At 48.9% G+C, this 12808-nt stretch overlaps 1 protein-coding gene across 2 annotated transcripts in view; it reads right to left on the reverse strand.

The window, feature by feature from the left end:
• Positions 1–12808, reverse strand: part of GALNT18 (polypeptide N-acetylgalactosaminyltransferase 18) — a 340317-nt gene that overhangs the window by 98300 nt on the left and 229209 nt on the right. For both annotated transcript variants that reach the window (XM_082683098.1, XM_082683099.1), the window contains exons 4-5: positions 3080–3263; positions 1347–1544 (exon numbers count right to left, since the gene is read on the reverse strand). In XM_082683098.1, the coding sequence (XP_082539224.1) occupies positions 1347–1544; positions 3080–3263 (382 nt within the window). The remainder of the gene's footprint in view (positions 1–1346; positions 1545–3079; positions 3264–12808) is intronic.

The following is a 12808-nucleotide window of genomic DNA, read 5'->3' on the forward strand; positions in this document are numbered from 1 at the left end:
CTCAACTGGGGGTGTCTACAAGGATGACAACTCGATGTGGGATCTAGCTGACCTAGGTTTGGATCCTGGCTCCACTGCCCATAGCCTTTGACAGAGCCATTCTCCTTCCTCTGTTTTATGGGTTTTCCCCATCTTATAAAACAAGGGTGACACAATGAGCTGTCACAAGGTTATAATGAGAAGCAAATGAGACCATGTGTGGGAAAGGCCCTTGCACACAGTGACCTCTGAACAAATATTTCACAACACAGTATTGTGGCAGGGGCTAACAGGTGGGTAACAGAGATAACTGCAGGAAAGCTAGATAGTTCTCTTCCACCCGGTTTTAAATATGAATGTAGTTTTTTTCTTCTGGCAAGGAAGGATATGATCTCAGATAATAATCACCCACTTTCAATTAGATTTTTTCATAATCTTTCTCCCTCATGTAATACAAAGCAACATCAGTTTCTAATCTCCTCTTTCATTCTAAGAATAGTCCCCTAGGCCACCTCTGGTGTCATCTCTGTGTTTAATGGGCAAGACTTTGCAGAGAGCATAAAGGTACCTGGTCTGTGATTAACCAGACAGAAATAAGGGCTGGTGGGGTGGCTGTTGCAGGAGTCCTGACCCAGAGAACAGAGGAGTCATCTGGGGTCTGTGAAGGCAACAGTGAAGGCAAAAAGAGCTTGTCATCCTTGAAATGCAGTTTGAAGCCACTTTTAATGGACTCTTACAGGATAAACTCAAATAGTGGTGAGAGATCCAAGCTGTTGTGGGGTCCGATCTTGCCTCTCTGGCCCTCGGGCCTCATGGCATGGGGCTGCCTCCTCATGCTTCTCCCTGCAAAGGTCCCTTTATACTTCCTCTGTGTCCATGAACTTACGCTGTGTCTTCAACTATGAGTGCTCCTGCCCCAACTTTGCAATCTACTATTTGCACTTAAAAACAAGTGCAAATCCTAGTCTCCAAAAAAGATTCTCCCCACTTTCCACACAGTTTCCTCCAGCAATCATTTGCTATTCTAATTATTTTGTCTGTCCTCACCAGACTGCAGGCTTTTAGGGGTAGGAACTGCATCTTAATCACTCTGGATCCCCGGCTTCCGGCACAACTGTTGGCCCCCAACAGGTGTCCCATGGTCATGTGCTGAAATGAGTAAGTTTGAGCCTCTGAGTGGATTCTGGGTGCCATGGTTCTACAGAAAGGGCCTGTAAGTGGTGACTGAAGGTCATTTGTAATTCCCTTCCAACCCCCATCCTGTCATCCCACAGTGGGGCTGGAATTTGGGGAATAGGGCTTGAGTTGGGAAGGGAGCCCCTGCATGGAAGATAAGGTGGAGAGACCCACGGGTAAGGACACATTACCTGATCGGGGCAGTGGAGTTCTCCAGCTTCCACCAGGCCTTGGGGGGGTTTAGGTAGCGACACCACAGCTCCCAGTCAAAGCCCTGGGCGGCCAGTGGGTACTCTTCTATCTCAAAGTTGTCATATTTGATGTTGTCAAAGGATGGCGAGATGATGCGTTTCCGGTTCTCCTTTATGCGTGTGAGCACAGGTTCAGCCCTGAGCAAGAGGGAGGGAGAGAAGGGTCACTCCTTCCGAGGTGGGTAAATACCAGACTGGTGACCCCGATGCTCCTTCCCCTGCAGAAAAAGGCAAAAAGCCACCTGGCTCTCTGCTTCAGCAGGTTGCCTGGCCTCCTGGGAAGGAGCCCCTGTTTAATCTCCACCCCTCCACCCCACTCCTGCAGCACGTCCTGGGCTGAGCTGAGAGACCATTAGTGCCTTAGATCCTTATGTCTGTTTGATTTCCCTTTTTCCACTAGAAAAAAAAAAATCTTAAGGCCTAAGCAAGAAGAAAGGAGGAGATCTGAGGTTCCATGGGAAGCTTTCAACTTGGGCTTTGATTTTGCTAAAATTCATTGTATCAAGCAGGAGGAAAAGGCAGATGAGGATGGCAGAGGCATGGAGGTGAGAACAAACGTATTTTCACCAGTTACTCATGGCTGCTTCCGTCCTCCAGACACACCACCCCATCCCACCGGTTCTCTACCGCCCACGGAGAGGTGGGGAGGAGGGCTTTCCAAGGAGCCAGGAGGCCCCAATGGACACCAGGCAAGTAAAGTGTTTGCAGACAGGAATGATGAGCTTCTTATTAATAATGCATTTGTTGCATAATTGTTTATTCAAATCAGCTTGAAATAGTAAGTGTCCCTCTCCTCTTCTGGCCATAAATCCAATGAAAATGCTTTTTAAATAGTCACAAATGGCAAGCGGGGACTTCAACTATAAAAAACGGCTTCATTGCAGCCTTAATTTGAGTGTGTTATGTAAAACTCTGCCCAAATCTAGCCATGTGGTGTGCATGCCCAGCGACTCCTTCCTATTAAGGGCCCTCCTCACCCTTGCTCTCTGCAAAGCCACACACAGTGGGCTGGCCAGAGTGCACCCTCCAGCCCTGCCGGGATATCGGGGTCAGGTGCCCCATCCTTGCTTGGCTGCAGCCATGGAGGCCATATACATTTTGTTTTACCCCACGCAGCCGCCAAGCAGCCCTCACCAGAGAAAGGAAATGTTTTTAAGACCCAGTTTCACCAGTAGGGAAAGTCTGAGATTCTATGCTACGCCTGGCAGGGCATTTTGGGGAAGGGGGGATCCCACCTGATGACATCAAGCTACCTTCTCCCCCTCTGACCACTGGGCCTTGACCCTGTCTGTATGGTTGGGCTCCTGCCTCAAGTCTGGTCCAGCTGTCCCTTGCTGGACACTCGCACTGTGCTTAGCTGGGCTGGCACTCTCAGCTTGGCCCTTAGCATTTACCTTCTCCCAGACCCTGCCTCCTAGAGAGAAGCCACTAGCCAGGGTCACACCCGATGTCACCATACCCTTGAGACACTGCATTGGTCTGCTGACCCCCGGCTCTCCCCAACCTCGAAGGGCTGGCCTGTTGCCTACATCAGTCATACATCCGATTTCAGCTGTTTCCACAGTTCTCTCCTTTCCCCCACTATGACTGAGATCCCAGCATGCTTTGCACTCCTTTGAGCCACAGCCCAGGACCACCCTGGGACTCATCTTCCTCTCCCGATGGGCACTTACCAGCCCACATTGAACTCCACATGGGCATCGAAGAGGGCCACTACAGGGGCAGTGGCCACCCTCCAGCCGCTGACTCGGGAGCGGATGAGGCCTTCCTGCTTGCTGTGACGCACGACTTTGATGAAACCCGGCTTCTGGCCATTTACCTTGTCCACATACTCTGTCAGTTTCTCCTTCAGTTCCTCTGGAGGGGGAGAAAATGCATCATTAGCATAGCGGGGAAGGTGCAATGAAGACATTCACCCTCTTAGGGTGAACGGACTCCCCCACAGAGAGGCTGGAGGGTCCATTTCCCTCCCCAGGTCCCCTTCATGTTCCCCAGGATGGCCAGCGCCACTCAGCTTCAAAGGGAAACAGTTTGTACTGAGCTCGGCAACTCGCACAGGACCGCGTGATTCACACGCCCTGTCTATTGAATCCTCACAACCGGCCCACGGGAGAATGGGGCTCAGAAGGGTTTCTCAGTTTGTCCGATGCCACGCAGCTCGTGAGTGGCGCGGGCTGGTTTCAAGCCGGGTCTAAAGACTTCCAAAGCCATATTCTTCTCATCAGCTCAGTGGCCTCTTTCTTCCCCAGTGCCCTCCACTGGAGCTCCTCTAATGCTCAAAGAAAGCTTCCATCGACGAAGATTAGATCGCCTGCCTAATGTACTGCCTGGATCGCCATCTTTCCAGGAAGTGGAGGACCAGGCATTATGCCATGTGAGCAGTTGGTATTGGGTTGTTGCCTGCCGTTGCCTGGCTAAGCATCTGATTCCCCTGCTTCATAATGTAAACGGCTCCTGCCACCCCCTCGCCTCCCAGCTAGTGACAGCACAGCAGCCACATTCATTGGGTCTTCCACAGAAGTTCAGGCAATAGCCCACGACACCCCTCCCCCCAGAATGACCCAGGTGGGCTGCATTCTCCTACCTGCAACCACTGCATCTCCCCAGGACTCTGTTTCTCTTTGTCTGTATTCTCCTGGACTGCCCATTCGGGTGCCCTCCTCCACCTTCTCAGCCCGCTCATGCCCAGGCCCTGGGACAGACCCACTTGGGCTGAGCCTCATCCCTATCAGAAGGCCGTAGGAGCAGGGCGCCTGGGTGGCTCACTTGGTTAAGCGATCACCTTTGGTTCAGGTCATGATCCTGGAGTCCCAGGATTGAGTCCCACATCAGGCTCCCTGCTCTACAGAAAGTCTGCTTCTCCTTCTGACCCTCCTCCTTCTCATGCTCTCTCTCTCTCTCATTCGCTCTCAAATAAATAAACAAAATCTTAAAAAAAAAAAAAAAAAAGAAGAAGATAGTAGGAGCTCTGTGCCCCTTGGTGCCCAGTCTGGGGCCCAACCAGACCAGCACGGCACTGTGACAAAAGGGTATGAGGTAGCAGGCACAGTGCCTGGCACACAGTGGGCGTGCCCCATAGCAGCAGCCCTGTGCCATAGAAAGGATGGTGTTTGGGGTCAGCAATTCTGCATTTAAGGCTGCTTTCCAAGTATCAGTGTTATTATAATCCTGGGCCTATTACTAAACTAGTTGTTGACGTCTGTGTGGATATCAGATGTGGTGAATGTATTTTGCATGTGGTAAGGACATGAATTGTGCGGAAGCACAGGGTGGACTGTTAGGGGTTGAACTGTGTCCCTGCAAAAAGGTATGTTGAAATCTAACCCCTAGTAACTTGGAAGATGACCTTCGTTGGGAATAGGGTCTTTGCAGATTTAACTAAGGTAAGATCTTTGGGTCCTAATCCCATATGACAGGTATTCCTTAAAAAGGAGGAACTTCAGACACAGACAGAGGCAAAGAAGGAAGACAAGGAGGGAAACAGAAAGAGAAGATGACCACCTATAAACTGAGGAAGACCTGAGGTAGCAGAAGCTAGGTGGCCTGGAACAGATCCCTCTCTATCACCTTCAGACAGGGCGTGGCCCTGCTTGATTTGGACTTGATTTTGGACTCCAGAATAGTGAGACAATAAATTCCTATTGCTCTAAGCTACCTAATTTGTGGCACTTTGTTATGGCTGCTCTAGGAAACTAACAGAGTTGTTATGAGGATTAAATGGGATTAACATGTGTGAAAAATGCCTAGCACGGTGTAGATGCTTAAAAAAAAAAAAAGCTCCTTTCTGCCCTTTGTCAGTTTCCATCACGCTGGGAGCTATAAGAGAAGGAGCTGCAAAGCCTTCTTCATGGGCTCTAGTTCAGGACCTCCTACTCCTGCTCTGCCTTGTCTCTAGGTTAGATTCAGCAAGCAGCAAGGCCATGGTGGCCAAGCAGGAGATGTGAGCATGTGCGGGACCTCATGTCCAGGGAAGACTGTGGGGCACGGTGGCCACTGCCAGAACTGGTATGCCCCCCTGCAGACATTGATTTCAAATCTTTTTTTTTGTTTTTTAAGATTTTATTTATTTATTTTACAGACAGAGATCACAAGTAGGCAGACAGAGAGAGAGAGGGAAGCAGGCTCCCTGCTGAGCAGAGAGCCCGATGCGGGGCTCGATCTCAGGACCCCAGGATCACGACCCGAGCCAAAGGCAGAGGCTTTAACCCACTGAGCCACCCAGGCACCCCAATTTCAAACCTTTTTACACACGATGGTGGCCAAACAAATCGGTCTGGAAGGATGGGTAGGATATGATCCCTAGGCATCTCTGCTGAGTCATCATCACATTGGTGAGGGAACTTGGCATCCAGGGCAGAAATGCAGAAAGGGAGGCAGGAAAGTCAGTTCCTAGACATCTACCAACTTGCTCTGTGATCTTGGGCAAATCCTTATGAATGCCACGACCTCAGCGTCAGTTGGACAGGATTTTAACATTTGTTTTGAATGGATTACCCCTCTAAGGTCAGGTCCCCTCTGGCTAACCTGATGTGTGTTTGATCCTTCAGCCTCAAAGTGACAGGACACATGATGCAGCCCGTTCCTTACTGGGCCACTCCAACTGTTAGATGTTCCAAATGCCAGGGGTCTTCCACCTTCCACTCACTGGTCCAAGATTTATTCTGGAGGCCAAAGGGGGCAGATCCAATCCCTCTTCCACATGACAACCATTTAAAGACCATCCTTAAGTCCTTGCCGGGGATTTTAGGTCAAGTGTCTTTAGTTCCTCTGAGTTCAGGTTCTTTAATCACACCAAACTTCCCTCAAGTTATGTGGTTTTCTCTAACACTTTTAAATTACACACCTAGAAATTGGTCTAATACTTATGGAGTAAACTGGGTTATACAGAATAGAATGAACAAATCACCTCCCTCATCCTAGAGTCTATGCTCCTATTCATGTAGTTGAAGGACACATTAATTTGGCCTGCTTTCGACTCAACTTGAGCTTCCTGGAAACAGACAACTAAAGGTCCTCTTCACCTGGTGCTGCCAAGTCAGGCTCCTTCATTCCTTTTCTTCACAGCTGCATGCATGTGTGGGTGCATGCTTGTGTGTGTGAGTGTGTGTGTGAGTGTGTGTGTGTATGTGCGTGTGTGTTTATGCATGCTCTGAGCCAAAACATAGGATCTTACGTTTAGCCCTCTTTCAATCTTTTTAAAGATTTACTCCGTCTCTCTGAAGTCAGAATGTCTTGCCCCTAATTCTGTTATCCAGTGGCTGGATGATCTAGCCCTCCTGCTTTCTGGCTTTTCTGGCTTCTGCAAAAGTGATCAGCATATGGCCTCAACTGTCATTCGAGTCATCCTTTCACACAGTGTGACCCTTTCCCGGAGTTAGGGCCAGTGAGGCCCGTCGGCTTTCTCGTTCCAGCCTGATGAAAACTGAACTGACTTTGAGGCTGCCATTAACACACTGTGTATCTCACTTTAGCTGATGTGACATGACCTCATGATCTGCAGCAGCACAGCCGACTGGAGAGGCTTGGGGATGCGGCTGTCCAAGGTTGGCCATAGACAGAGGGGCCTAACTCGGTGTGCCCCATGCTTACAGTGTCTTCAAGCATGGCTGTCAGGAGGCCTCTTAAAACATTTCCTGTTCCATGTCTTCAAAGGTCCATCTCTGACATAACCATTTTGAAAATTATATTTATTTATCTATTTATTTAAAGACTTTATTTATTTGCCAGAGAGAGACACAGCGAGAGAGGGAACACAAGGAGGGGGAGTGGGAGAAGGAGAAGCAGGCTTCCCGCTGAGCAGGGAGCCAAACACGGGGCTCAATCCCGGGACCCTGGGATCATGACCTGATCTGAAGGCAGAAGCTTTAATGACTGAGCCACCCTGTGCCCCTCCGTTTTGACAATTTTAAATAGAACTCAAAAAGCCTGTATTCGGACTTATGAGGGTGGCGCGAGTCCAGAAAGTTAGAGTGAGAAGTGGGCTAATACCAAATGATACCTTTCCTCACTCCCAAGGGGGACGTACTTGTCCCCTTCTCTCCCATCCCACCCCTCGGGTGAGAACCGCTGCCTACAGGACCACTGTGGTTGAGTTTATTGGTGGTACAGGGCCGAAGATGATTGCCACCCAACAATCCTCCAAGAATCCACCTCCCTGAACTCGCACCCTTGTGTAGCTGCTCTACACACTGAATCCGGGCTGACTGTGGGGCAATAGGATGCTGTCGGAGGGATCTGGGCTGGTGCAGACATAGGCCTGAGGAAGCCTTACAGCTTCTGCTTTCATTATCTTGCTACCCTAAGTAAGGAAGACCAGCCCCTTTGAGCTTGAGAGGCCCAGGGAGTCCCCATTAATTTAGGCCACCCCACCGAGGCCAAGACATGTGAGAGAGGCCATCTTGGATCCTTCAGCTGATTGTAAATGCAGGGGGAGCCCAGCTGACACCCTGCAGAGCAGACACGAGCTACCTTATTACAGAACTGTGAGCCAGTAAATGGCTACTGTTTTAAACCAGTAACCTGTGGGCTGGTTTGTTGCACACAAAGGCTAACAAAACGGGCTCTATTATTCTGGTGTGGTGCTGACATTATAGTAAGATCGTGAACTCCTGATGCACAGGAAATGAGAAGGGACAGATAGACACAGAAGAACCACTTAGAAGGTGGCAGCAAGAGAAGAAAAAGTTTGCTTCTCATAGGAGCTGCTTGCCCCTTTCTACTCCTGAGCTCTGGCAAAAGAACTAGAATAAAGGTTTCTGGTGGACTAGCTAGAAAAAAATTCTGTTCTTAGCCTGCTGCATCCCAGAATTGGCTACTGATTAGAAGACAGAATTCCCTTAGCCATGATCAAACAGCTGCCATCAAACATTGAAAAAGTCCTGAAATATCACAGTTAATACTGGCTCATAGTTATTGCAAAGTGCCTTTAACAATTAGGTTTTCATGTTTTCCTTCAACTTTTATCAGTTGCCAAAGCAAGAAAGAACTATCTCAGAGGCACTTCTGAGTTTGCTAGGAAACTGTGGTCCAAGACACTATCACATATTAGCTATAATGTATATATGACAAATACCTCTCAGAACTCAGCTAAAAAAATATGAAGAACTTGAGGTTTTCTTTATACCTGAACACAAATATATAACTCCTCATATTGACCTTTTTGCTGAGGCTGCCGGGAAGCTCAGAGAAAAATGTAATCACGGGGTTCAGCATTTTTGCTTTTCTACTTTTGCTAAAGATCTGATGTTCAACTTCCTGTCTCCAAGTTGCATTCTTTCACTTTTCTCCCCCTCTGGAAGCTACCTTTAACTACTTCTTGAAATATCTATGAATAACTTTTAATGAAGTGTCTGGGGGGAGCACGGCAGGAGCATCACTGTGGAAAAAAGGGGAAAGCTGTATTTCATGTCTGTTTTAATGTGTTGGGGAAAGAGGAGGTAGGGAGTCTGCTCTCTGTGACTTTGCCAGATTTAGAATCAATGGAGGAGTTGTCAATAGTCTGCGTTGAGGGAGAAATACAATTTGCACCCTGCATGGGGCCAGGTGTCATCCTGTCTGTGTTGCTCCTCCAGCCCTCTCCTGCTGTCCACAAATCCCTACTCAGCTGACATCTGAAGGACCTCTGTGAATCAGCACTCCCAGGAGCCGAGCTCATCAAACACCATTCCCCTCTTAGGAGGTCAGGGCTGCTCTCCACCCTCCCCACGTGAGGCCTCCCCTCCGAGCCCGAGGAGCGCAGGCTGCTTGCCTGCTCTCCCTCCTCCAGACTTAGAAGCCAAGTCAAAATGTGGAATTCGACCAGCCTGGTCAGACAGAGCATTTTTTTCCCTCCCCATATCTGCCCCTGTGCTGCTCCTGTAAAAAGCAATTAGTTTCACAGAGTCATCCCAAAAGAAACAAAATGCAGGCGGAGCAGGAGAAATCTGGTACTAATGGCCATTAATCTGATTTAAACACCTAATGAGGTACTCTTTATCTCTTGCAGAAAGGAAAAGAAAGGATCAGGAAATTGATGCCCAATGGGGCTTCGCTCTTTCGAGGCCTGCCCCCTTCTTCATCACTGTTTCCAGGGCTCGTCTACACAACCTGGCCTCAACTTGCATCTTGGGGTCTGGTTCTGCGGGAACCCAAGCTAAGAAGACATAGTTCTCCAAGATACTATGGTCCCCAGCAGCATGTGACATTTTTAACTCTTGATGGGTGTATATGATGTGTATGTGTATGGGTAGGATGACAGTATGTATTTCTTTACTCCCACTATCTCTGCATTGACTGGCTACTCTTTCATAAAGGAAACAATAATAATGATAATGATAACATACCAGGCATTTTACAGTTTGCAAATATTGTCTCACTGAAATCTTTTGACAACCCTGTGATGCAGTTACTATTAACATTGTATTTTGAAGACAAGGAAATTAAGGCCCAATGTGACCCAGGGAGTAAATGGTGAAGTCAGGATTTAAGTCCAACTGGGCTGGACCTGGAGTTCACACTCTGTACTCGGGTGCCACCTCTCTACCAGCCCGCCTGAGTATCCGCTTGGTTTCCAGAGACCACCCTCCACAGAGTCCGATTAAGTAGATCAGGGCCTGAGTCTCTGACTGTCGCACCAGCTTGCAGGGAGATTCTGACGGGCAGCCAAGCCCGATAACAACTGAAATAGTTGTTATCTGTTACCTGTTAATAGAGGAGTATCAGTTTTGTAACAGGTGGGAAAACGAGCTTCCCCCAGAATAGGTGCGGCTCCAGCCCTACGCAGGAGGCATCAGACTCTGTCCGAAAAAGGCTGCCCCTCCCCGTTCTTCCAAACCTCTAGAATCCTTCTTGCTACCCTCAGTAACAGACCCTTTATTTTCCAGTCGATTTTCAATTCTCTGTGTGTGGTCATCTTCAGATCTGCTGCTTTGGACGGTCCCCTGTCATTCCCCAGCTTCCCTCTGCCCAGGGCACTGCCTTTTGTCCCTTCTGCCCAGCCCCCACAGTTTTAGGTGAGCCGGCCCAGCCCGCCTCCTAACTCAGTGTTGTCCCCCAAACCCAGCCTAGATCCAAGTGGCTACCCCTCCCTCCAGTGCCTGAAGGGAGTGTGAACACCCCCCTACTGAGAAGCGCTACTAATTGCCAGTCTCCAATGGTGCTAATTTAAAGATTAAAAGCACAGCACGTTTCTGTTTATTCTTCCAAGAGTGAACAGTAGCTGGTCTTCCTCAGAACAGAAGATTAACTGACTTTCCTCTAAAGCCCTTTAGGGCCATCGAAACACAAACGATATGTCAACACATTTTAAAAGAGAGATTATTTATTAGGATGCAATGGTTGTCAAACCTGGTTGATCATCCACTTACCGGAAGAGCTAAAAAAATAAATAAATAGAGAGGCTACCCCACCCCCATTTCATTGAAGAAGCTGGAGGGGGCTGTGGGCCTGCTGATGAATGAGGGTGAGCCGGGCTGAGACCGCCGTGATCCCAGGACACACTCAGGGCAGTCTTGCTTTGTGCATTCCTCTCCCTTTAAGATCACTTTGGATGAGTCTTTAAAGCCTGGGCCATTTACAAATTCTTGCACGTGTTTCTTTCTTCTGTCCTATGCGCTTACCAGCCGCACTTCCATCCGGCTCCTTTCATCGCTGTGCTGCGTCAAAGTCAGTTGGTACCAAAGTAGATTTGGAACGGCCTTAAATGGTTCTCCTTACTCAGGACTTGGGGAAAGGGTCCACCTAGGAGCTCCACAGATGGCATTTAGAGGAGAGCGGGAGGACCCAGGCAGAGTGTCATGATCTTCCTGGGAGGCTCCAAGCATTAATTTAGTCTTGGCAAGTTACAGAAAGCCCCAGACTGGCCACCCAGGTCACGCCACAGCCAGGCATTAGTGACGACCAAACCCACAAAATTTATGCACTCCTCACTTCACGGGGTCTCCAAAGCCAGGCTCTCAACATCCACTAATATCTTCTTATCTGCTCCAAAATGTCTTATTTTGGATCATGTACGCTGTAATAACATGGTCAGAACGGGTCTCTGAAGACAGCAGTGGCAGGTGTAAAAATGGTCCCCTGGCCAGTCAAGGATGTGTTAGGTGGAAATCAATGCTTCTCTTTCTCTCTCTTTCTCTCCCATTTCCCTCTCCCTCCCTCTCTCCCCTCCTTTCTCTCTCTCTGTCTTGATAACAACAAACCAAACCTCGATTTATAACATTGGCCCATGTCTGTGGTATGAATACCACCACCAGAGCAGATTTCAAGCTTATGCCACTGAGCCCTAGAGCTGGGCACATAGCATTGGCAGAAGGTGTGCACGACCAGCCGCTGACAGTCTAGGTCAGCCCAGGACACTGTGCCAAGGCCCAGCCAGAAAGGCTGCAGTCCTGTGGGTGTCTCCCCCGTGCTTGATAGTTACTCATCCCGATCTTTATTCATTCATCCAGCAATGGTATGTTAAGCACACACGAAATACTGTCCATTATTCTAGATGCTCATCTAATTGAAATCTCACTAGCACCCTGTAAACAATGACATTTATAGCTAATGCTTTATTTATTTAATGCTTACCACATGCCAGGTACTGTTCCAAACCCACTTCAGCTGTTTCTCATGCTGTACTCTCAACAACTATGATACTCCTCCAGGTAAAGCGTAAGATTCGCCCCATTCCATATATCAGGCACTTGGAGCACAGAGAGGAGGAGGGATTTGCTCAGGGTCCTAGGGCTGGAAGGGGGTAGAATGAGGATGAGACCCAGGCACCCGGGCTCGGGTCCATGTTCTGCATCCCTCATGCGATGATCTTCAAACGACAAAGCAGAAAACTCAAGGAGCAGACTTCCAATGACATACCCAATAGACACATGGTAAAGAACGAGCAGGGGTTCAAAGTCAGATCTGTCTGACTCCAAAGAGCAGCCTACTGAAGGAGCCATAGGACTCAGGCCTCCTTCAAGAGCCTTCTGCAATCACGGATTCAGTTCGGAAAAAAAAATCTTCTTCCAGCTACTATGTATCCTTAGAGCCCAAGGAGGGGGGATCAGATTGCCACACTCAGCTTCCTTTCAACTGGAGGGCTGGGAGAGTATTCATGCACAAATCCTTTCTCTGGGGTCAAAATCCCCAAGCAAGCAAGGCCTACAAATGAGGGAAGAGGGCTGGGTTTAGGTTTCCTAGAGGGCTTATTCCTCACTCACCTTCGGAATTCACAATCAGGCACAATTAAGGTACACTCCTGGCTGGGAGATAGGCTAGAGGGCCAAGAACAAAAGTCTTCCTGGACCAGTCTGGGTGTTCACCATGGGGTCCTGGCCATACGTCAGGGAGGCGCTGCTGAGCGATCACACCCTTTCTGCTCCTGACACCCTCAGACTTGTGGTGGTCACAGAGCTGGTAATCCGAACAACCAGGAGGAGATTCCA

Source organism: Mustela nivalis, assembly GCF_964662115.1.
Source record: "Mustela nivalis genome assembly, chromosome: 9".
In the NCBI taxonomy this organism is placed as follows: domain Eukaryota; kingdom Metazoa; phylum Chordata; class Mammalia; order Carnivora; family Mustelidae; genus Mustela; species Mustela nivalis.